Source organism: Ambystoma mexicanum, chromosome 6p (assembly GCF_040938575.1).
Source record: "Ambystoma mexicanum isolate Mex_15411 chromosome 6p, UKY_AmexF1_1, whole genome shotgun sequence".
NCBI lineage: Eukaryota > Metazoa > Chordata > Amphibia > Caudata > Ambystomatidae > Ambystoma > Ambystoma mexicanum.
Window position 1 is genome coordinate 494,732,191 of NC_090935.1, and position 21,943 is coordinate 494,754,133.

A 21,943-nucleotide genomic window follows, 5' to 3' on the forward strand; every position below is an offset into this window, starting at 1 on the left:
TAAGTAATTTTTTAGGATATCCTCTGTCTTCAAGTTTGCGTTGTATTTCTGTTGCATGAGTTTTAAAATCCTTGGTATCCGTGCAGTTACGCCTGATTCTTAAGAATTGCCCGTAGGGCAGGTTTTCCCAGAGGCTTTTAGGGTGGTTGCTCCTGTAGTGCAATGTGGTGTTGTGGTGTGTGTCCATTTTATAGATGGAGCATGTCAATTTGCCAACCGAGACCAATATGTTTAGATCTAGGAAGTTCATTTTTTCATTATTATGGTTCATTGTGAATTGAATTTCTTGAGTTTGGTTGTTGGTCCAGTTTAGGAAGTTGTCCAGTTCTTGTTTATTTCCATGCCATATGAAAATGACATCTATATAGCGATACCATAGACAAATGTTGTAAAATGGGTTGGCATCACTTAGTATGAAGGTCTTCTCCTATTCTGCCATGAAAATTATGGCTAGGCTGGGTGCAAATGCCGCACCCATAGCGGTGCTGCAGGTCTGTTGGTAAAAAATGTCATTAAATGAAAAGTAATTATTGGTGCGGCCAGCCAATTGCACTAAAGATCTCATCTGGTGCTTCAGTGTACAAAATGCTCTGCTGGACAAAGTCTTAGCACTCCAATTAAAAATCCTAGCAAAGAAAAACAAATCTCCTCTGATTCCTTACCAGTCACAAAACCCTCACCGCCCAACCATTACACTCGCCTGTTTGAGTTCAACCCTGTCACTGAATTGGAGGTAACTAAAATCATCAAAGGTGTGAAACCATCCAGATGCCAAGGGGACATCTTCCCAACCCCAGTCATCAAAGACTGTGCTTTGGAGCTTGCGCTGGTCATCTCATCGCTCATCAACACCCTTCTTTTCCGGCATAGTGCCTTCTAATCTAAAAGATTCCTAGGTCATATTCCTCCTTAAGAAGCCCACCTTGGACCGAAACGTCCCCACCAACTACAGGCCCCATCACAACTTTCCCATTTCTACAAAAAATTCTGGATAGAGCAGCTTACTTACAGACACAAGTTTGAAATCTAATAACCTTCTCGGGCTGCGTCAATCTGGGTTCCGCCCAAGTCATGGCACGGAATCTGCACTCCTTGATTTAAAGATCCAAAAAGATGGTTTTGAAGACCACAGCAAACCTGCTCTCCTCTTCTTGCTAGACCTCTCAGCTGTCTTTGACTTGGTAGACATAACATTCTTTGCCAACACCTTTCATCGGCAGACCACTTATCCCCCAAGCCAACAGCTTGGATCACATACTTTCTCTCAAACAGAACGATGAGTGTTCTCCCCTTCTGCTTCGGCAATTCCTGCCCCAGTCACTTGCGGAATCCCACAAGGCTCATGTGTTTCTCCCACATTATACAATATCTTCACGAAACCACTTTTCGACCTCAACACCCTTGGTATCTCCTAAACTAACCAGGCGGACGATAACTAAATCCTTTTACCCATCTCAGGCACCTATGACACGGACTCCAACACCTTGGGTATGGTCTATCAAACTATCCAGGCTTGGATGTCCTTACATTCGCAATGCTTCGACAAGATAAAGCTGCTCCTGATTGGATCACAGCCACTACTAAACAAACTGGATGGAGCAAACAAGTCATTCATCATTCACTGTGTCCCCATCCCAGTCTCCAAAGAAGTTAAAACGCTGGGGGTGTATCTGGACTCCTCACTAACTAGGCACGTAAATGCAATTGCCTCGTCTGCGGGCAATTGCATTTACGCGACACCACTAAACGTATTAACGCCTGCAGACCTTTCCTCTCTGCTGACAGCTGCATCATAATTGCAAGAGTCCTCATAGTCTCTAGATTAGACTATTGTAACGTCCTCTTCGCTGGAACCATTACCCATAACATTAAGACATTACATATCATACAGTACAATACGCTAAGAGCAGCCTTGAACATACCACATTTCACTAGCCAGAAGAAACTTACACTGGCTGCCTATTCGAGAGTGCATTCCTTTTATAACGCCATAACTCCCAAATGCCTTTTGAACACTGCACCAAGATACTGGGCACAAAGGTCCTCCAAATCGCAATCCGTCAGACCGACCCGGTCCTCCAACTCACACCTCCTATCCACCCCTAGATACAGACTGCAAAGGCTTTAGTTTTCTGGTTGTCGCTTCTAAGCACTGGAATGCCCTTCCACTACAACTAAGATCGGAACCCTCATTTTGGATCTTCCGCAAATGTCTGGAAACCTGGATCTTCTCACACGACTTAACTTATTTCAGCCGTCAATTACTTACTGTACAGTTAGCACGTTTCTGGACAATGTAACTGCATTCTATACCAATTGTTTGTATACTCTCTGCAAGGTTTTGCTTACTGTAACCAGCACCTGGATGCCTTTGGGTTTGGTGCACTCTAGGAATGCTAAAATAAAATAAGATGTACATTTAACTGGGACTAGTCTGAGCAGAGGGGAGGAGGAGAGTGCTGTGTTTGTGGGAAGCCCCTGACATCCTCACGCCTTGTGGAGCCGAGGCCAGTCGCAAAGCGTGCGACTTTCAAATAGCAGAAAACCAATGCAAGGCGCTGGAGCCCCGGTGTTAGGGGAGTTTTCCTTAAGTCCTACTTTAGTAAACTATCCCAGTGGCCCACCTGGTCCAACTCTTAGTATCAGTCTGTACTAACTCAGGACCTTAGAGTTGGCAGAGCAGTCCGGCTTATCTGAAGAGGAAGATGTGAGCTGTAGGTAAGTACACTGAATTTTAGCTAGACAGCCACAAAAAAGAAGCACTTGCACTTAAAATTATATAAGGTATATATTTATTATTTACACCAGAATCACTTTAAACACTTCAGGCGTTTACGTTAGAACACTTAGGAATACTTGATGATATACTTCAAAGGGCACTTTCACTTTTGTGTTTGTTCGCGGTTACTTTTCAAGCAACGTTAGAAAGGGAAAAGACAATGTTATCATATCGGTTATTGGACACTCATGTGGTTTTCAACGGGTTATACGGTAGTACATTTACTATGTAAACACATATAGTAAATTCACTTAAAGGGTGGAAAATGGTTTAGTTAGTGCAACATAAGCTTAGTTCAAAGTGTTCAAAGTTCTAGAGACGGTTTCTTCGCTGGTAAGGCTTTTGTCCATAAACCCAACCCTAGCTAAAGGCAGTTCGTAGAGGGCTTGAAGTCTTGACAATCAGCAGATAATGAAGAGTTTCTGTGGATTTGTGCCTGTGTCTAAAGGTATTGAAGCAGCAAGTTAACTAAGAAGGGAGACCTTAAAACGGACTCTAAGTGGACGCAAGCAGTGTCTTGGGTTGAAGGTAAGAGGGTGTGGCCCTGTGCATCGCTACATGCACAAAAACGCTCTGGAGCGACTTCTTGGAATCGGGTAACAATACCTTTTTCCCCAAAGTCCCTTTTTAGAAGAACATTTTTTGCTGGATTCTCCGCGATGTTGCAGCTCTGGACATGACCCCTGGATTCCTTGGTTTGGTGGCAATGGGCAATGGACAATGGACGTGATCACTCGGCGGCAGTCTCGAGGGAGGACCTGTGGCACGACGTTCCGCGTACCTCGGGAGATGGCTGTTTTAAAGTTCGTCCTGGGACTGGTTGTTCCCACCAGCCAAAGGCAAGCAGTCCTCTTCAGAACTCCTCTGCCGCATAGAAAACATGGTCAGGACAGCAGTGTCCGCTTCACGGTGTTGCAAAGGATCTGCAGGCGTCTCTGGTTGTCTTCTTCGGTTACTTCTGTTTTCAGTGGTTGACTTGCTTCTCACTCCAGAAGCCTCACCTTTTATAGAGTTGCAGCACATACTCCTCTGCAATCTCTCTCAGCATTTTACAGAAAGAGGCGTTTGGCTGTCAACTCCAGACAGCCAGACCCCCCTGTGGGAGCTGGACCTGTTCAGGCCTTCTGGAAGACAAAGGACAGGGAGGTGGAAAACTCCTCCCATACTTCCTGCCTGCCCAGACACTCTGGCGGGATCCCGTAGGTATCCCTGCCTAGTCTCCAAAGGCAAAACACACACACTGACCTCCTCCCAGAATGGTAGAAGGGCTAACAAAGAGCAACCATGCTAGTAATGGCGAAAAAAGAGAGGAGGCCCTAAATTGGTACTTGGGTGCCCCTATTGTGCAATACCGGAACTATGGACATAGCCTGCAGTATAGAAAGTACACAATAGTTGGTAGAACACACCCACTGCCGCAACCATAACTAGGTGATTGTCTGTGACTAAAAAAGTCACAGGAGCAGAGAGGAGGAGGATACTAGGAATCCCTTTGGCACTCCACTGAAGGTGGTGTGTGCCAATCTCGTACTATAGAATTTTGGAAGAAATATGAAGTATCTCTCTAACCTTAAGGACTGTAGTTACTTGAGGATATAGAAACATAATCTTAAAGGAGGACCCGAAGGGTCCCCAGCAACACTGTGCTGCAGTGGCAAGAAAACAATGCCTTTAAGAGCTATGGAGCTGTCAGACTCCATAGTACAGGTAGAATACAAAAACAGAGTTCCAAAAGACAGAGCCCACAAGAATGAATGAGTGGAAAAAGGCTCCACTCATTCAAGATTTGAAAGAGAAAGGTCCAGAAGTAAAGCAAAACGTGCTGGGGGATGGTGGGGTCTCACTAGGAAAGAGGATGAAGCATAAAAGGACAAATCTCCCTAACAGCCAGTATGTACAACTACAAAGAGAGCATTATGAGGAGGAAGAGGGGACCAACGAACTTGGTGGTGTGACCACACTTGCAACATGGTGGGCGGGATGCCCAAACACCGATGCAGAGATAACCGTTTCTGGAAGCGTGAATGGCTTCCGATCGCCAGTGCACGGCAGTAACTTGTGGATAAACCGAGAACAGAGAGCTAATCAGCGAGAAACCACACCCGAGTGAGAGCCCAGCCCTGCTTCCTTCCAGCACATACAGAGAGGTACTGGAAAAAGCAGCAGTCCACCGGGACATCTCTCTACTCTAGGAGAAACCCGTCCCAGTACTAGACGAAAAAATTAATATAAGAAGGTGCAATTAGAATTGTAAATAATAATCCATTCAGAGAATGTGGTTATCTTGGAGAGAAACTCGTCCCAATTCTGAAGATGAGATATTATTAAAGAGAATAGTTAACAAGAGCGGTGATGATAATATAAGAGATTTAACTCACCCAGGTGGGGAGCCACCAGAGACTTGAACCAAATTCCCTGGGAGGAAGGGAAGATACCCTATACCTTGTTGAAGGTGAAGGGTGGAGAAAGCATAATCTAGAAGTACATAATGACCGATGAGAAATAAAGCTGTCAAGTGAACAAGATCACAGAGGAGACGGCATAAGAAATAGAATCCTTGACAAGAGCAGTCTATAAGGAAACAAAGATAAATTAAAATCAGGAAAGCCTGAAGAGACCCTGAATATTTCCTGTCAAAGTACGTCCTGTCTTCTCGTTCTATGTCACTGCACCCTGATGCCTAGAGGCTTTCGACGCATTATAAACACATAAAATAAATAAAATTAAATAAGTAAAAGACTGGGAAGAGTCTACAAGTGATAACATGAGGCCGAGGAACCATTTGAAGGAAAGATATTCTAAATATAGACCACAGCAAGCACGAAACCAAGAGTATTCTTGAACTACAAGAGCTGATTAGAGATATGACCCCAGAAGATTATGTGGAGAAATATCTGTAACAAAGACGATCAAAAGAGAAGAAGAGACCAGGGGAAGAAAATGCATTCTGTTGGCCTATTTAATTTAGTTTTATATAGTGGTATGGTCCGGTAGAGTTCGTTTGGATGCAGGACATTTTTCAGTTGGCCTTCTGACAAGCACCTTTTAGTTCCTTTAGATAGATAGGGTATTCCCTGAAAAAATGGGGAAAGTTGAGCCTTATTTATATAATTTCAATAAAGATGGTCTTGAATGTTCTCAGCATGTCTTGACTCCTTCTTCCCACCTGCCACAGTCTGAAAACCAATGAGCTAAGCAAGGCCAATAAAACAGAAGGGCTCCTCCACACCCACTCATGCACCATTATCCCTTATGCCCCCCGCAGCGCGCCCCCTCCCCTTGCCCTCTTCTCTCCTTCCTCTCCCCTGTCACACCTGAGGAGGTCTCTAGACAAGTCCGGTCTATGAAAGCGTCTTCCAAACAGGTGGGCCTCTGCCCCTCCAAAACCATCAAGGACAACATTGACTCTGTTGGCAGACCTGCAACCTCTCCTTCGCCACTGGAGTTTTCCTCACTTCTCTCAAGCACTCTTGTGCACCCTCTGCTCATAAAAACCTCTGCCGACACTTCCATTCTGGCAAACTATCGCCTGCTCTCTATCACCCCTTTTCCTGGGAAAACTCTTGGAGAAGCTGGCTATCTCTCAGCTTGCCCTCCACACCGAATCTGTTGGCTGTCTCCATGACAATCAGTCTGGTTTTAGAGCATCCAGAGGCACGGAAACTGTTCTTTTGAACACCCGTGAAGACCTGCTCTCAAATCTTGACTCTAACTCTCCCTCTGTCCTCATCCTTCTTGACCTCACTTCTGCTTCTGGTACGGTAAACCGCGACATCCTGATCTCCCCTCTGCGTGATACCCTGGGCACCTCGGAGCAGGCCCTGGCGTGGCTAGCGTCCTTTCTCTCAGATCATCCTTCCCAGGTGGAACTTGGGTCCTTTCTTTACGGTATTACTCTCTCTACTTATGATGTTCCCCAGGGATCTAATCTATCCCCCTGTTCTTCAATGTCTACATGGCCCCTTTGGCCCACTTGATCTCTTCTTTTACCTCCAACTTTCAGTATTATGCAGATGAGACAGAGCTCTTTCAGGCTACCCTCGGCCTCTTCCTCCTCCTCGCTCATCCCTGACTGTCTGCAATCCAGTCCTGGTGTGCCGCTAATGATGTCTGCCTAAATGCCAGTAAGACGGAGGTGGTCTACATTGGGACCCCTGCTTCCGCTTTCCCACTTGCACTCTGGCTGGCCTCCCTTGGTCCTGAACCTTCACCCACCAGTGAGGCAAAAAATCTAGGGGTCATCTTCGACTCCAGTCTCTCCTTCTCTTCTCACATCTCGGACAGCTCTAAAAAGTCTCACTGCCAGCTGCACCTCCTCAGAAGTAATCTACCTTTTCTCCTCTTCCCCCAGAGACTCATTGTCTCCCGAGCTCTGGTTCTCTCTAGACTGGACTTCTGCAACAGTCTGGTCTTCCTACCTCTACTCTCCGACCTCTTCAACCTATCCAGAACAGAACTGCAAGACTTATCCTTGGCCTAGAGCCCAGGGATCGCATCTCTTGCGCTGCAATCTCTCCACTGGCTCCCAGTGGCTGCAAGGATCAAGTTCAAGTCCCTCTGCATAGTCCTCAAGGCCTTCTAGGGCCGGGGCCCACACTACCTACGATGCTCTCTCCCTAAATACTCCACTCTAGAGCCCTCTGCTCGGGCTCTTCCAACTCTCTGCGGGTGAGCTGTTTCTCCAAACAGAGATTTTGGGGGTATAACTTTATCTTCTGCAGGTGCTTCCCTCTGGAACATCCTCCCTGCCTCTCTGTCTTGAGCCAAATCTCAAGTTCCAGAAACTCCTCAAGACCTTCCTCTTCTCTTCCTCTTTCTCCCTCTTCCCTGCTACCCCCCCTTTCTCCCCCCCCCCTCCTGCTTTCCACCCCAACTGTGCTCCGTTTTGCTGACTGGTTGCCTGGTGCACCTCCAGAACCACACAGGTCCCAGGCTCTCCTGCCAGTCTTACACTTGCCTTCTGGCCTCTGCACTCTGCCCTAGGAATACATTCCAGGTGAGAGGCAACCTCTTCTGCACTTAACCCAGGACCCTGATGGGCTCTGCGCACTTGTTCCCCCTCCCCATCCCTCGCACTCCTGTCTGTGCACTTGCACGACCTTGAATGCACTAGGTCTAGCAAGATCGTTTGTCCTGTCCTCCCTCCCTTGCTGGGTTGCGCCTGGAACACTTGTGAATAGACGCATTATTGATGATGACCTATCATCATTGAATATGAATGTCGCCAGACCTAGCAGGGTAGATTATTGTTCTTTGTCCTTTCCCCCTCCGCCCCCTACTTCACTCTACACTCCTTGTCATGCACTTGTACAATCTGGGAAGTTATTACTTATAGCACGACAGCCTATTGATTGGTCTTACCTTCTCTCCTTCCCTCCTGTCATGCACTTGCACTAGTAGAAATGCAGCTGTCCTAGTATACTAGTTAATTTTGTTAGATTCTGCTGCAGTGCTGAAACTCCAACTTCGTATCGACTAGAGAAGCCCGGAAGGGACTTCTTCCCTTGTGTTGGTGGGACCAACTGACCCCAAGACTAACTTTGCTGGAGCACCTCTTCCTGCTGGCTGTACTTCCTTGATGCTGCTGGAACCAAGTGCCAGGAACACCAGAAACGAGTGCATCGTCTTTAAGCCGGACCCGAGATCCAGGAAGATCCTGAGGACCCTCCCAAAGCAGGATGACCCTAGCCTGAGCCACCTCAACAGAGTGTTGGACCTCAGAAGCAAGGGGAGCCCATAAGGTGTCCAAGAACTGCTGTGGTGCTATTTACCTGTAGCTGAAACCACAAAGTGCTGCTGATTTGGAACGCACCCATAGCCACAGAACGACCTTCGAACTGCAGTGCAGGAATTCTCCAGACGTCCTCCCTCTTGTCCCCACGACTGAGGCCCAGGAACTGCAGGACTGCAACCTGAACAGAAGTCAGCTGGATCCTCTTCTTCCAACATAACATACTGTCCTGACTGAAGGGGTACTTAAGTCTTTTGTCTGTAGCTTGCTTGCTCTCACTGGAGTCTTGCAGTAGCTGCTTTTTGCAGAGCTGCTTGCAGCTTTGCCTTTCACAAGCCTAACAGCTTGTGGCACAACAGTGATTCCTTTTCTACAAACTCTCTAACATTGTGCAAGACCTTTGTGCTATCTAAAGAAGTGCCTCGGCTCCATAAACATTGTGCAAAGTGACTTTGGCTGTCCTGGCTCCCTGCAGATTCTTCTGACCCATTGGCTTTGGTTTTAACTGTCCCTCATAGGTGGTGCATAAGTTTAACTTGTATTGCTGGGAAAGGTCTAACCTAGACTTCATTGGGAGATTGTAAAGTATTCACATGCTTGGAGAAACTGTTAACCTTTTTCCTTCCGTAACCTTTTCCTCAGTTCCTCAGTATTGCATTAAGTGTAAAAAGTGATCTGTGTCCACAGTATCCTAGTAATTGAAGTCACCTCAGGGTGTAGGAAGTGTGTGTGTGTGTGTGAGACATCCCAAAAGGGTATCTACTTGCTAATCGTAGAGCTGAGGAAGTGTTGTGAAGTGTATTTTTATTGTACAAATATTGCTCTTTCCAAAGAAGGCTTATTTAAAACCAACCGTTAAATAATTATCTTACTGGAAAACCTTGAGTATAAGTCTGATTTGAATACTTAAAATTGTGAATCTGTGTTGCATCACTACAGCTCACATGTACCCGTCTTGAGATGTCTGGCTGCTCAGTCGTACCTCCTCTGTTTTGGCCACCTGCAGTACGCCTCCCTGCGAGTGTTGTGCATTGTGGTGTGCTGGACTCCCTCCTATATTCTGTGCAGGGCTTTCTAGTGGTGAGCTTTTTAGTGGTGATGCCTCCGCCACCCTCCCCCAACCCCCCCGTCAGACTGATGGATGTCATCACCACTTTGGCCCCTGGCATAACCTGGTGTGCAGCCGCCATCACCTTCCTGGGCCCCTTGAGAGGGTTGGGGTGTGGGGGGGAAATCTTCCCTGTGCCCTTTTAAGCTACCTGGGTCCTGTGTTTTATCTGTTTGGTCGTCACTCTTTCCCCTTCAACTCTTATGCCCTCTGTCTGGGGTTCAAACTAGGATGCTCCCATCTCGCTCTCGTTGGCTACGGTAGGGCTCTCCATGGTAATTTGGATCTCCCGTCCACTCGGAAGTCTCTCCACCTCCCTGCACTTCTGGAATGGGACGTGTGGCTATTCTTAATTATATCCAAGTCTGGTGCATGGCCAAACTTCCTAATACCCTATGTGTGACGCATGGCTAAAGTTCACCTAGACAGAGGATGAATTCCTAAATTGGAGGCACAACAGTAAATGTAAAACGCCTAGATTTGAGATATCTGGATAGAAGGAGAACATTTAAGTATGGTACACACTAGTAAAATAAAACCACTTAAAGGTTAGTACACAGCAGATGTGGAAATAATTACTAGGTGGCTGATTTTGGTATGCTATGCTATGTTATGTAGGTATGAAGAGTGGCAGGGCTTTTTGGAATACATGATTGCTGTACACACCACCCAGACCACAATTACCTTGTCAGTCGCTGCTGGCTGATGACTGGCTACTGGCTTCCTAGGCGAACACGGACAAAAACTGACTGGAGCTGCTTCTTCGGGAGCTACCATTTATTCAAATTATTTATATACCGCTCCACACGCCTGAAGGCCTCAAGGCGCCCCAAAAACTATGCAGTTTGTGGGAGCCAATGGCAGCATAGAACAAAGATCAGTCAAGGGAGTCAGACGGGGGTGGGGGGTGGCTGAAGAGAAAGGTCTTCATCATGCTTTTGAAATCAGTGGTCGTTGTGGCAACTCTAAGGGAATTTGAAAGTACATCCCAAGCAGAGGAACCCAAAACATCAATACTACGGCCGCCTGCTTCAACAAGCCTATAGCAGGGCTTTGTCTTGGGTTCCTTAGCAGAGGGCTGGCCGGGTAGGGTCTGAAGGACAGCTGTTCCAGTCACTGGTGTGGCACGGACCTATGAGAATCAAATGGGCTAAGATCCGCCTTACTTTTTCAGCCAATTGCAAGGAGTAGGATGGGCAGAGTAAAAAAAAAAAAGCCAGGGACAAAGGACTACACCACAGAGACTGCATTCCCTAGATGCAGACCAACTCAGAAAACGGGGTGGGAGGGAACAAAAATCACAAAGTAAACCCCACAGAAAACCACAAACTATGCAGAAAACGATCGCAAAATACACACATTCCTGCACAAAGGCACCTAAAACAGGCCAAAAACAGATTGATGCAGTGACTAGTTTTAGACTGATTTCAACCTGCCACTAATAGAAATATATGTACAATCGCAATTAGATTCACTTAATAGACATCATGTAACTTAATCAAGAAAATCAGGTAAGCAATGTAGATGAAGTAAATGATGGGAATCAGCCAGAAGTGCAATATCTTAACTTTAAACGTCCAACCCCTAAGCTGGAATTGGGGCCTTGTGCCCAAAAGTCACAGGGTTGAAAAAAGTGTTTCTCACAAGTAAGTATTCTCTTTAGAAGGGATGCAGTGGGCTTGTGATGGTGATTAGTTTCAAACTATTTAAAAGTTCAACAACCAATATATCCATGGGTAGCTAAGTTCTCTCTCCCCCCCCCCCCCACCACCCCCCCTGCCAGACCCAAGACTAACCCAGGGGTACGAAACCCGAGCCAGGTTAGACGACCAAAGGTGAGTGGAGTGTTGGGGAGACAGGCGACAAAGGGACTTGATCCCAATCTTATCCTATGGAGGAGGGGGGGATGGAGGTGGGTACCGGCACACTGGTGCTTACTTATCCAACCGACTCGGATTTTCCCAGATGAAGTGGATCATCTGGGCAAAGGGGGGTTGGAGCTGGAGGAGAGGGGTTTGGGTCGCTGTGGGCTCTATCTTCTGTCCTTTGTTCCAGTGAGAGGTGACCAGGAGTTGCGAGTTAGAGGATTCTTCCGGTTGGGTGCAAATGCAAGATGCAACCCCTGTCGGCAAAGAAATGCTGAATCTAATGATGAAGGCCTACTTGGGACACTTCACAGGATGGAGTACGGTCAGTCCCAGCTACGATCACCATTTGCAGTTGACGACCGGTGTCTTTCCAGTTGCGGTGACAAGAGCTGCTCCAGGACAAGTTCCCTTGAAAATGGGAACCTGTAAAATGGGGAGAAGGTGACTTGTGGCACAAGCTGGCCACTGCCAAAGTACCAGACTCGAATGCGGAACGGTTACATTTCTGCCAAGTTAACCCACGAGAGAGCTGGTCAGTCCAGTGGGCAGTCCAGCAACACTTCCGAAGGCTCGGCAGGGCTGGACACATGAGAAGGCGTTGATTAGTTAGTCCAATGGCTGAAGCACTGATCAGGGTCTTCGGAGATCAGGCATAGGAGACGGGCATCACTAGGCCGGACCCTGGAAGGGGATACTGGGCCACTTCAGGAGAGGCATGGGCACAGACGGGCACGGACAGGAATGGAGACAAAACACGCAAACAATCTAATGGCATAGCTGTTTAAGCAGCACTAGCCACGTTTAGTGGCCATAGGCAGTAAACTTGAATATGCACACCAAAAATCGTGCAAAAATGCTAAAAATAAGGCTGCTGCCACCAGATTGTCTTTAGGCACATATACAAGTAACCAAAAATCCTGTTCAAAAATAATAGTGTGATAAAAAGGTATCCCCATGCACTGCATTGGAAGATGCTGTGTGCAATATAAAAATACAAGAATTCAAAAAGGAAACCTAGTTTTCCAGTACTGAGAGTCTGAAGGACTGATCAGTTTCCCCATAACATGTGAGCAAAAGGCATGGGAAGTGGAGCTGAAGTCTTCCCTTAAAAAATTCAGGAAAATAAAAAATGGAGCAGCAAAATGTGGTTCCATAGGAAACTTCCCACGCTGGGGGGTGGTGGGGAGGAGGGGTCGGCCGGTTGGTGTATCTGGGGGTTCCATAGATATTTATGGAAAAACAGAAAAACAATCTTTCCTACCGGGACACTGCCTCTTTTCCAAGTTATATTGATTCCAAACTGAAGTGCGCAAGGAAAGTTATTTTCCCTGAATCAGTTTCTGTAAAAAACTTGTATTTGTGCTCCCGTACTCTAATCCAGTGCTTAACTCACTAATTCCTATTGCATGTACCAGCTTCATTACTTTGTGATGGTGCTGCTTTGTTTGAACATATTATGGTTCACTGATTGCCAATGGTTGGTGAAGCTGTTATCCAGTGCCACCTGATTCTCCGTCACTAGACTTGCATGGTTACATTTCTACTCACTACAAAGTCCACCCATTCTCTCAACAGAAGGCTACAAGATTGCAGGACATGCCAGTAATAACAAGTGTACATGGAGCAGGGCACAAACTGGAGTGACTGTTTAGCTACTACGCTTCCCTTGTTGCAGAAAGTAGATGGTGTTCTAATAAAGAGTAATGTTTTGAATCTAAGAATTTGGTTAGATATCTAGTTGTCTATTAAAAATGACATACTTATCAGAGAATCTAAATGATGAATGTTGAGTTGATCGGGAGTTTGTCAATGCGCATCTTTCAAATTATCCTGTTTTATATCTGCACAGATGCCACGAAAATCCAACTGAGTCTTTAGAGACCAGGCAAGGGTCTTTATTTTACTTTGCAGTTACTAGAGTCGTCACTCACGCTTCTTTCCAACACACTCCTCCTTAATCCAAGCATCCATAACCCCAGATGTTTCTATAGAATGTTCTTATCTCCTGTATGACTGCCTTCTAATGGTGGTTCCCTAAACGCAAGCTATCTGAACTCCCTCAGGGACTGCCCAACTCTGCCTACTCTAACCAAAGGTGGTTGTTCTCATGGGAATAGTGCCTTGCACTTACTCTGTTCAACGCCGGCTAGTTCAGTCGCACACGCTGACCGACCTCCTTATTCCCTTTTGCTACCACTCATCTCTCCTACTCCTCCTAGCCTCAGATTTTTCATCCCTCCTATTACTTGGATCCATCCTTTGATGTCACTTCTCTTCAAACTCCTTGTCATGACCACTCCCCTCCTTACTACTCACCTCTTTATGTTATGTTATCTAAATTTGTAAAGCGCGCGGTCGCCCAAAGGCATCATGGCGCTGGTGAGGAAGCTACAGGCTAGAGAGGATCAGAAGAGAGTCAGAAAGCTAGAACAGAGTGGTTTTCAAAGCTTTCCTGAAAGCCAAATGGTTGGAGGTAGATTTGAGTAATAGTGGGAGAGTGTTCCAAAGCTTGGCCGCGGCAATGGAAAAGGCTCTGCCGCCGAGTCTTTCCCGGTTAAACCTGGGAATCAGAAGTAGGTTAGTGGTCGAAGAGCGCAGATTACGTTCCGGAATATATCGAGAGAATTTGGATTGGAGGAATTCCGCTCCCAAGCCATGGATTGCCCGATGGACAATACATAATGACTTAAACTTAACTCGCTGCGCCACCGGTAGCCAATGGAGTCAACGAAGCACCAGTGAAATATGGGCACCATAAGGGGAGCCAGTTGCTAATCTGGCTGCCAGGTTCTGCATACGTTGGAGCAAGCCAATAGGTTGCGATAGATGCAGGGAGTTGCAATAGTCCAACCGTGAAAGGACCAGCGCAGCCACCACGGGAGGACGCATGGCTTCCGGGATCATAGACGGGACCCTCTTTAGAACCCTGATCTGGTGATGGGCAGACTGACTGACAGCCGTAACCTTGTTTGACATGGAGAGAGAGAGGTAGAAAGAATAACCCCTAAATTCTTCACTTTGTTGACTGGACTAGGCAATGGACCCAACAATGTGGGTCAAAAGGCAGGGGCCCATAGTGAGAGGTTGGGGGGGGCAGCTCAACAACATCACTTCTGTTTTATCGCCGCTGAGCTTGAGCCAGTTTTGGTCCATCCAGGCGCCGACTGCTTTAAGGCAATCATGAAGACAAGCTGAGACCACAGTTTGGTCCTGATCAAGCCGGATCAGGATTTGGGTGTCATCAGCGTAGGAATAACAATTAAGTCCATAGGAACGAATAAGGTAGACCAGTGCCCAAATATAAATGTTGAACAGGATCGGGGAGAGCGAGGATCCCTGAGGGACACCACAGGTAAGAACACAAGGGGCAGAAAGGGAGACTTTTGTGATGGCTTAACCATAGAGGTCAAAGGTTTAGAGGAAGAGAGTGCGGGAACAATAGAGAACAAAGCTTTTGGCTTAAGTGAAGCATTTTCAATTCTTTGAGCAAAAAAAGTTGATTTAGCTAGTTTAACATTAGCTAGATAGGTAGAGAGACTGAGCTTGTACAAGTCTCTAAGTGTCGGATTGTAGCTAATCCGCCACTTACGTTCAGCTTGTCTGAGTTGAAGACGGGCATTTTTTAGCAGATCGGTGAACCAGGGCTGAGACGGTAGCCTACGGCCTCGAGTCAGTGTCAGTGGGGCATAGCAGTTGGCAGCAGACACCAATGACTGTGAGTGTAGTTAATGATAAAGGTCTCAGGGAAGCACAATTGGAGGCTATTTGAACACTAAGTGCCTTGGGATCGACAGAACGTCAGGAGCAGAGTAACGTCTTAGGGGGAAGAACTTTGCAAAGGGGGGTAGCTAACGTAAATGAGCATGAAACCAAGTAGTGATCAGACCAAGTCACTGGCTCAATTGGGCCAGGGTCGAGCAGGGCATCTTTGGCAAATACCAGGTCAAGGATATTTTCGTGCAGGTGGGTGGGGGCTTGAATTAGTTGGCGGAGGTGAAGGTCAGAAAGGCTATCAAAAAAGGAATTGAATTTGTCCGATCTAGGTAAATTGAAATGTAGATTAAAATCGCATAGTATCACAAGATTGGTGTAATGCAAGTTTAGATCAGCTATGAGATCGTCAAAGCCTTTCCCAAAAAGGCCTATAGGGCCTGGAGGGCGGTAAATGAGCAGGTGGTGGGTAACGCAAGAGGGCGAGAGTACGCACCGACAGAGGAGGGCTTCCATACTTTATGTATGTGGGCATGGTATCTGGGTAACCATATATGTATCTTTAAAAATGACTGCAATGCCTCCACCACGCTTAGGAGGTGGACGATCATGATGGAGGATGCGATAGTTTGAAGGGAGAGCTTGAACAATAGCAGGTACCGAGCTCGGAGTGAGCCAAGTTTCTGTCAGACATAAAAAGTCTGATTGCCTATGTGCTAACAGATCCCAGATCTCACCACTGTGAGCCGAGAGAGACCTGGTGTTCAGTAGGCATAAAGTATGGGTGGTCATCGTGGGCTCCGTACTATGGATGCTAATAGAGGAAGGGGGGGGGGGCAGCATTGGATGTATGAAGGCTCCAGCCAATAGGCCACCTAGTATCCGAGGGGGGCGAGAGAAAGCAGAAAGCTTTTATCAGAATGCCCCTTCCCGGCACGGACGGGCACAGACGGGCTTGCCTTAAGCACGCCTTCGGCGCGCTGGTGGTGCTGCCGCCCGCTGCGCGGGCGACCGATCCAGCACATAAGTGCCGGGATCGGGATGAAAGCGAGGCATAGGGCAGGGCCGATGGGCAAAGAAAGAGGACTCTCAAGTCGTCTTAGCCCAGGAGGCTCACCTGTGCACTGCTAAAATTAAACTAATCAGTAAACACGGCGCCGCCTAAAATCAGCAAACCGTGGCAGTCATTCAATTCCTTCTTCCGTGCAAATACGTTCACACAATCACACAGTATTACAATTCAAATAAAATGCAGCAATTAAGGTTAAAAAGGTTTTAAAACAGATTTACACAATTTAGCTGCTGTCCTCGAGCAGAGCAGCTGCCTTCCTTGTCACTAATACTCTCCTCCTCGTCACTACTCTCCGCCTCATCACTACTACTCTCCTCCTACTACTACTTGCCTCATCCCACTAATCAAACTCCCTTTCACTCTTTACCATCGCTTCTCTTATACTCCTTACTCTAACCCTCCTAACCCACTCACCACAGAAATATGCACACTCGGGCTGCAGTACCTTTACACTAACTATGACTATACCTCGTCTTTCCCAATAAATACCACCATCCTGCCTCCTGCTGGTCTCTTTGTCACCACTTCGCACCACAACAAACCCACACCACCTGCTTCCTGTTTCCTGCTTATATTGCCCTTCCTCTGTGTGGATTGGTCTCCTTTCCATGTCCAAACTTTGTCTTCCTTGCCACTAACTGCGTTCGTGCTGCCGAATTTTCATTGTGGGCCGGAGGGACCATGTTCAAGTTTGTAAGCTGGGTCTGTGTCTTGGGGTTACCGTAGTTATTTGTGTGCAGGGTCCAATCCTTCTTTATTTGTCTCTCGCATTTCGAGAACTCTGATGGCAACGCAGTTTGGCCTTAGCTGTTAAGTCCCTGCTTGTCCCTGATGATCTGTTGACATAGGCGCCTGACCTATGTAGCTCAGGAAACTGGAAGGTTGCCTTCTCGCTCTCTCGGGTGTCGATCTCCCGCTTTCCCATGGGGGTGGTTTAGGGGAGCTGGAAGGTTGCTCTCTTCTGTTTTTTTTTCTAGAAACACCCAACAGAAGGCCTTGGTTACTGATAATATGCAAGCCGGCACCAAAGGGAAAGGGGTATGGATTGGGTATGGATTGGGTCTCCACCAGCTATTTTCTTCGGTCAGGAGTGACTCTGGATTGCTTTGTCAGGTAACCCCCACCCTACCTGCGTAACCTGGTCTTGTCATAACATGTAGATGTAAATGGTGCCCTATTATCATACTCTGAACGGTGACGCCGGCAGCACGGTAGCCCAAATTCGGAGCTGGCCAGCTACAGGACGATCCCGGGACACTTCCGAAGGCTCTTCATTGCTGGGTACCGAGCAGACATCGGGAATGGATGTTCCCTCCACTCCAAAGGTTGCAGCTCCTTCCAGGGCTCCCCTAGGACAGTATCAGAAGTTGGTAGCCATATCTTCTTCCGACGGGTCTCTGGTTTCTTTGCAATTCTCACAACTGGATGGTATTCTTGGCTCCTTCAGGTTTCTCCAGGAACTCTGAGGAATGGGTGCAGGGGTTCTCTTCTTATCCTAAAAGCCAGATAAGAGCCGCTTCCCTCACTAGCCAACGACGGGACTAGCCCACAGACACACACACACCCCAGCAGTGGTTCGATCAGGACCACTGGCGGGGACATTCATGCATACCACTCTGACACACTGAAACCAGTTAGTGGATTGGGACCTGATGGTCCCAGCCGATATCCTGCCAGCAAACGCACATAGCCCTCCAGTAGCCCGCCAAAAGCTTCTGCTTCCCCGGGCACTGGATGTCCTTATAAGGATTTTCCTGGCCTCACAGGCCAGGAAGAAGGCTAAAGAATAAGATGGTCAAAGGACAGGTCTAAAACCATGTGGAACAGCCATATTTGCACACTAGCCACATTTAGTAGCCAAACGCGATAAAGCTAAAACTAAAAGTCCCACAAAGTGGGGAAAAGTCACTGCTGCCACCAGCTTGTCCTTTGAGCACATGTAGAGTAACCAAAAATCCTCTGAGTGTAAGTCTAGTGCAGCACAAAGTGTACCCCTTTGAACTGCAGTGTAAGCTGCTTTGCACAAAAGTTACCACAAGTGATACAAAGTAACCAAAAGTAGTAACACAGTAACAGAACAGCCTGAAGGACATGTCAGTTTCCCCATAACATATGAGCAAAAGCCAGTGTAGAGCAGCGTAATAATTCACTGCACTGCAAAAAGAGCAGGTCAAAATAAAAAAAGCAAAACGTTTGGGGTTCCATAAAGATGGAAGGAAAGGTGCAGTAAAGATACGTCTTTCCAAGAAATTACCTTTTTTGATGGAATATTTTCTGTAGCTCCTGGAGGGTGGTTTGGTGGCCTCGTAGCCAATCAGGAGGCTTGGAACGAGGTCTTTATCTCATGGTAAAGGCCCCGCTCGAGCTTCCTCGGAAGCAAGAGGCTGTCATCCTCCCTCCCCCATCCGTGTCCCGCCCCGCAATCAACAATCCCAATTTACACACATTGCCTACCGTGCCGTTTCTCAACTTCAAAAAAGAAGTAATTACTACCATGCTGGTAAACATCCCGGGATACTAATGGCAATAAACCCCTCTGTACAGACGTGCTTTACCGCGGCAACTAATGCCTGGACTTATGTTACAGCCCTTGCTTCGAATGACTAACTGGCTCAGGCCTTACCAGGACCGGTAAAGCCCCCCCCCCCAGCAGGGTTTATTGCTTAAATGAATAGATTCTCTGAACTCGATCAACCACTAAACTACACAGTTAGCACGTTTGTGTTAACTGTAGTTTGTCGAAGGCACTTATGGAAGTAGATCCTTTGGGCATTGTCCGTTGGTTTTGAAAAATCAGTCCAATTAAGTCGCATGCTCTGCATACTCCTTTTGACTAGTGGTGGTATTCGAAACACGTTAAATGGTTTTGAAAAGAATCTTGAGAGTCAAGAGTGGCAGTATATAATACCCTGTCTGGTGTCGAACAGAGCCAAAGATGTCTTTTATTGTTAACGTCCTATTTCTATCTGCCATTGTAATCTATCCAGGGATCAGAAGCCTAAAGGCTTGGGTTATACAAGAAATGTGTTTTCCTCCATTGTCCATCGATGTTTGAATTGCTGATTTCTTAATGTCTTTTGCCATTTAGATATATATTTTTTTGTTATCGGTATTGCGTCTCTACAGACCACCGTTTGGGCAGAGCACACACATCATATGCCATTTTTTTTAAACCATTTGATAATTTTGCAAAATGTGTTCCCTAATTTAGTACGTTTTTTTTTCAAAAATGTGTACCGTTAGGAAGAGACTGTAGAAACGGCTAGATTTACTTTAACAAAGTAATAGCCCTCTATAGGTTTTGACCTTGAGACATCAAAAAGCAAAGCTGACGCAAAGCTTTGCTATATTGAATATTTTGTTTCTGTAGCTTGTATCTGCGTAGTCGCATGCTATGCATAGTCTGCCACCTAGTGGCTTCCTCAGAGTATTATATCTTCATTTTCTAATTAAAAAAATGGGACTTCGGGCACATATCTGTAACACTATCCCTATCCTAAATGTATAGGTACCCACAGTGCTTTAAGTGGGGTAAGAAATTGAGGGGGGACCCCCTCATTTAGGGCGTGGCTTCCATGGTGGGCGTGGCCTAAAGTGCACAAACCATAGTAAGGTAAGCATAGGTTTATAAAAGCTGGCTTGAAAAGTACACAATTCAAAAAATCTTTTTTAAATCTTTGTCGACGAAGACACCTCTGGTTTTGTCTATCCTCAACGCTTTGTAAAAGATGGCTTGAATTTTGCACTTTCAAGCCACATTTTATAAACCTAGAAATATGTAACATTTCTATGTTTATAAAAGATGGCATGAAAAGTACACAACCCATAGTAAGGTATGCATACAAATATATCATTGCTTACAAACATTTATATATTTGTTTGTGCACCTTACTATGGTATATATTTCTATGTTTATAAAAGATGGCTTGAAAAGTACACAATTCAAGGGATCTTTTATAAAGCTTTGCCAACAAAGACGGCTCAGGCTCAGTGATCTGTGCTCTGCAGAGCCGATGGATCGGAGCCCTCAGCGAACCCACAGGCTCTGTGCTCTAATCTGCGGGTTAGATACAGAGCCCGCTGGTTCGCTGAGGGTCAGTGACCTCGGAATGACAAAGGCACTATAACTTCGTCTTGTGACCCCTCGCGTTGAGGGGTCACAAGAGGAAGTTACAGTGACTGACAGAAGTGCCAGCCAGCTGCAGCGATGCTGTGGCTGGCACTTCTGTCTGCTGCCTGACATTAAAATGGTGGGCCCAACTCCCGTTGCAGCTACGGCCGTGACTGGATAATGTGTCCTACCATGGTGTGACCTACGGGGCCCCGGTAGGGCCACGGCTCAGCCGCACTATTTGGAGACTGCCGAGGCCAGGCCCCGGACCACTTAAAGCACTGGGTACCCACAATCCTTCACATGTTGTCCACGTCCTCAGATTGTTTTCCCTTTTACTCTGGTATTTGGAGCAGTTGCAGCTATGTGTTAAACTCATAACATATGTATTTTCTCCTTTGTAGAAGACCCTACGAGCCATGCTGGTGTATACGCCGTGTCATAATATGGATGAACGGACAAGACTTCAACGACTACTTAAGCCAGTTGTAGAAACCATTCTGGTTAAATGTGCGGATGCTAATAGGTATGGCTTTGAAATAAATCTCTGGTCACCTAATTGCAAGAAACTGAAAAATATCAATTGTTTGCTGTATTCGCTTTACTTAGCACAGTGGTCAGAGGTACATTCATTAATTAAACACAACTTTGCAGCTGTGGTATGTGAAAAAGGGCTAATACTGTTTTAAACAAACTATTTGTAAACCATCACTCATGGAACACTTTGTGTGATCATCCCTACGCTTACTATAAATCTGTTTTGATAGCCCTAGTAAGCACTAACCTGCCATCATAGAAGCATTTATGTTAAGACACTCTTTCCATTTTGCTGCTTTCAGGCAAATTCTTGGAGTACTCAGATTTTTGGCATTGTGATTGTACTGGTCAATCCTTAAGGTTGCCAGTGCAGGATGGGGTCCTCACCCTCTATTTTTCTCTTCTCTGGTTATGCTGCTTCGGGAACAAACAGTTGCATGCTTGGAACTGGTGGGGACTGGTTTAGGGTACAGACCCCATAATCTGGATCCTCACTTTGACACCAGTGTCCCTGAGCTCGTTATCCAAAATTGGATAACAACTCAGTTTGAATGGTGCACGTTTTCAGATAGGTGGACACGGTCAACCCGAGCCCAACATTTTCCACCGCTGGAACGTGGAGTCCGGTGCACGAGCGGCAATGGAAGGAACATTGGAAGCTGCCACTGCGGCAAGTACTGCCAAAGCCAACTCCATAAGGTGAATCTCGGTCTTTCTTTGGCAAGGGGAAGTATCAACAGTGTCTCCCTCCCTTGAACTGTTAACCAGTTCACCAACTAGCACCTTGTTAGACTTGAAGATGGATTTTCAGACCCAACCCTCTGGAAGTGTTCTGAGAGGCCAACCCAGCTAATGAACACAGTATTTGACACTTAATTTGGCCTAGACTGTCAAGGTTACATACACTGAGCAGAAAGGCACACTTCATATGACTTGGGAGTGGGGGTGTCTAAATACAGGTAGCCACACACAAGCAGTCAAATCTTTGGGTCCTCGCAGAAGAACAATTAACGCAGTAAGCAGGTA

General features: G+C 46.5%; 1 protein-coding gene across 2 annotated transcripts in view; it reads left to right on the top strand.

The window, feature by feature from the left end:
• MAP3K1 (mitogen-activated protein kinase kinase kinase 1) overlaps positions 1-21,943 on the top strand; it is a 752,184-nt gene that overhangs the window by 383,362 nt on the left and 346,879 nt on the right. For both annotated transcript variants that reach the window (XM_069627298.1, XM_069627297.1), the window contains exon 11: positions 20,785-20,906. In XM_069627298.1, the coding sequence (XP_069483399.1) occupies positions 20,785-20,906 (122 nt within the window). The remainder of the gene's footprint in view (positions 1-20,784; positions 20,907-21,943) is intronic.